Source organism: Pseudoliparis swirei, chromosome 9, assembly GCF_029220125.1.
Source record: "Pseudoliparis swirei isolate HS2019 ecotype Mariana Trench chromosome 9, NWPU_hadal_v1, whole genome shotgun sequence".
In the NCBI taxonomy this organism is placed as follows: domain Eukaryota; kingdom Metazoa; phylum Chordata; class Actinopteri; order Perciformes; family Liparidae; genus Pseudoliparis; species Pseudoliparis swirei.
The window spans coordinates 2,609-6,516 of NC_079396.1; the positions used below are offsets into that span (position 1 = coordinate 2,609).

Consider the following 3,908-nt stretch of genomic DNA (forward strand, 5'->3'; position numbering starts at 1 on the left):
GGCCAGTTAAATCCACTGACTGGGGCTGAAGTAGGAACAGGTGTTTATCATACCCTAAACGTCCAGCCTTTCTCAGCAGCACACAGGCAGCATCGGTCCATGGCAGGCCAGAGCTGGACAGTAGCCTCTGAGCCGTCTGCAATCTGAAAGCTCTGATGCGCGATGCAATGTCCACAAGGCCCTGTCCTCCTTCCTGGACCGGCAGGTACAGCACCGCAGCTCTCAGCCAGTGAAGTCCGGACCAGAAGAAATCCACAACTGCCTTTTGGATCCTTTGGATCAGGGCCTGTGGTGGAGGAAGAACTACAAATCGGTGCCAAAGGGTCGAGGCAACCAAGTTATTTATGATTAGGACCCTCCCCCTGTACGAGAGCTGCGGTAGCAGCCATTTCCATTTCGACAGTCTAGTACAGACTCTCTCCATAGCACCCTCCCAGTTCTGTGTTTGAAACTCCTCTGTTCCCAAAAAAACACCTAAAACCTTCAAGCCCTGCCTTCCCCATCTGAGGTTGCCTGGTAGCTTTGGTGTTTCCTTGCCTACCCACTGCCCAACCTGCAAAGCTCCGCTCTTCCCCCAGTTTACCTTTGCTGAAGATGCCCTCTCAAACAAAACTAAACTGCTCCCCAGAACATCGACATCCCTCTGGTCTTTGACGAGCACATTAACATCGTCAGCGTATGCTGACACCACGAGCGAGGGCCGATGAGGTAGCCCCGGTAACAAGAGGCCTGACAGACGGGATCTCAGTCTGTTCAGAAGAGGTTCAATGGCAATAGCATAGAGCTGTCCAGAGATAGGACATCCCTGTCTAATACCTCTCTGGACCTGAACTGGACAGCTCAGCGCACCCCCCACCTTCACCAGGCACCAAGCCTCCCTGGACATTAAACCCAAAAGAGACACAAACCCTTCACCAAAACCAAAAGCCCTTAAAGTGGAAAAAAGAGAACCATGATCAACACGATCAAAGGCCTTTTCTTGATCTAAGGATATTACACCCACATCAATATCATACAGTTTACAAACACTTAATAAGTCTCTCATGAGAAAAATATTGTCCATGATGGATCTGTCCGGTACGCAGTAAGACTGGTCCCTCTGGATTATAGTCTGTAGAAAGTTTTTCAGACGGTTGGCGAGCACCTTGGAAAGAAGTTTATAGTCTGTGCATAACAGCGCCACCGGTCTCCAGTTCTTCAACAGGGACAAGTCCCCTTTCTTTGGTAGCAGTGACAGCACTGCATGTCGACATGTTGTGGGTAACAGGCCTGTCTGTGAACACTCCTGCAGCACCTCCCACAGGTCGGCTCCCAAACACTTCCAGAAGTGCTTGTAGAAGTCTGCCGGCAGCCCGTCCAGCAGGAGCTCTCCCAGCAGCCATCTGACCCACAGCAGCGGTCAGCTCCTCCAGGGAGATGCTGGCATCGAGGGCAGCTCTCCTCGGGCCCAGCTGAGGAAGGTCCTGAAGCAGCTCGTCAACGCCTCTTTGTGGCTGTCCTCCTTCTTGAAGAGGCGCTGTAGAAACTTACTGCTGTCTCATCTCAACCGGGTCAGTCGTCATCTCACCATCAGGAGGCGGAGAGAAACCATTTGTTTGGTCCGAGACGGACTTCTCCAGATTGAAGAAGTAGGAAGTAGGAGCATCCATGTCCTCACACTGGTGAACCTCGACCTGACCGAGGCTCCTTAGCTCGTGTCACGAAATGAACCTAGTTGTTCTTTCCTTCTCTGAAGCCAGTTGTTGCTGTCCTAGAGTGAGAGTGTAGGAACAAAGACATGTTTGCTCCACCACATGACCAGTGGATCGTCACCTCTTCTCTAGCTCCCAGAACCTGCAAACTTTTGAAGAAACCTGTCCTGAAGCTGACCTGATGTTAAAACCAAAGACTACCCTGTATTGGTGCGGTGTGCCCTACAGTGCCACCACTGACTCGGTGAACTACTGGAAAGTGACTGACTACCGTTCCTCTCCAGATGTCCAAACCCTGCAACGGCTGCCTTGAATGTTCCATCCAACATCACCCACGTGTACTGCTAGGCCTTGGGGGTTGATCAGCGTCCGTCACTGATCTGACACCTGTGACAAGTGTTAGATACGGAGCCTCTGTATAGATGGATCTGGACAGTTCCGTCCCATCTAAACTGTCGGAGATGTGAGGACATCCAGCTGGTGGACGTCGCCTGGCGCCCTGAGGTTGGATCCATACATGCCTTCACCACAAGGTACTGCTCTGGTTGGTGGTGTTTGACCTCCAGAGCTCTTCCTTTCACCATCTCTTGGGAGATGACCTGTGCATCCAGCCCAGGTGTTAGATGACAGGTTCCATCTCAGACATTGTCCACAGAGGATCTATGGCTCACAGTCACAAGTCCCCCATCTCTACATCACTGGTTCTTCACATTCTCTGCAGGACATCTCTCAGCTCTGAATGCACAGGTCTCGTCTCTCGAGCCCTGGTTTGCGACCATACATGTTAATAAAACAAAGGAACGCTCTGTATGGTCCTCTGACCACCAGCAGCCTCTCCTCTTCACTCATCTCCTCTAGAGAGCTTTCATCCTCCACCTCCTGTGCACATGAACGGCCTCTCCTCTACCTCCACAACAGGCCTCTGGTCCCATGAGCCATCTGGCCCCTCCACCACACAGCCCCAGTCTCTCTCCATGCTGTCCTCGGCTCTGTGTGTTCATCCTGCAGCGAAACAATCGTCAAGTCCTCCTCTCTCCTCACTCACTTCAGTGCCGCTCTCTCCATCTCTGCTACCTTCCACTTCCTCTCTCCGTCAACCTCACCTTCCGTCTCCCTTTCACACGGCCTTTGCTCCGTCAGAAATCTCCTCATCGACCCTTCACTTCCGTTCTCCTCTTTCCTCCTCACTTCCTCTGCTTCAACTGCTTCCTGATTAGCTGTCCTGTTTTTCTAACAGCTGCTTCTTCTCTACGTCCTCACCAACCTTTCCTTCGTCTTGATCAAGCACTTTCTCCCATGTGTGCTTCCGCCCACTCCTCGCAATGCCAGAACCTCTACATGATTGCCCACCGTTCTCATCCAGCAAACCGCTATTTCCACGTGTCCTCGCTTGTGAGGTCTCCCATCGTCCTGGCCCGGAGACAGTGGCGGTCTGCTGGTCCTCCACCTCTCCTCCTCCACATCACAGGCCTCTCCTGTCTTCCTCCATCTCCGTCCTCCACGACATCAGGCCTCTCCTCCTCCTCCACTCCTCTCTCTACATCATTCAGGCCTCTCCTCTCCACTCACGTTGAGACAGCGTCTCCCTCTCCTCAGCTCTCAGCTCGCCTCCACACGACGTGCCTTCGCTCGCCTCCCCCACACAGGCCTCCTTCTCCTCGCACACCTGCAGGTACACCTCAGCGGCCCGCGTCTCGGACACACACTCCTCCTCCTAACACAGGCCTCGGTTCATACCTGCCGACGTCGGAAGCCTCGCTTCCGACATCTCCTCCTCCACCACAGGACCTCGATCTCTGACCCCACCGTGAGCCTCTCACGAACACGGTTCACTCTCCACAAAACCTCCTCCTCCATACATCAGCCTGAACACACCTCTCACACAGGTCCGTAAAATCTCAGAAATACCCTCTCACCGATTGGTTCAGATGTTTTTCCTGTCACATTCCCACTGTCAGTGAAATTCTGCTCAGCTGGACTGTCAGCCAAGTACACACTGTTTCTAAAACACACCAATATTCCATTGCTCCTGTCAGTACTGTTCCACCTTGTGTGTGCCTGGCAGTTTGGGTCCACTTTCCTTAGTCGTTTGTAAATCCCCCCGTGTTCCCTTTGTTGATTCTCAGCGAAAATTTTGAAATTTCCTTATAACACACTTCTGTTTTTTGGGGGGCCCCCCCTTTGGGGGCGGGGTCCCGGGGGGGCCCCCCCCCGTGG

At 53.0% G+C, this 3,908-nt stretch overlaps 1 protein-coding gene across 1 annotated transcript in view; it reads right to left on the reverse strand.

The window, feature by feature from the left end:
- Positions 1-809: 809 nt before the first annotated feature.
- The window catches only part of LOC130199641 (glycogen debranching enzyme-like), a 4,961-nt gene continuing 1,862 nt past the window's right edge, over positions 810-3,908 (reverse strand). Inside the window, exons 5-6 of the mRNA XM_056423319.1 lie at positions 1,295-1,382; positions 810-878 (exon numbers count right to left, since the gene is read on the reverse strand). Of these exons, the coding sequence (XP_056279294.1) occupies positions 810-878; positions 1,295-1,382 (157 nt within the window). The remainder of the gene's footprint in view (positions 879-1,294; positions 1,383-3,908) is intronic.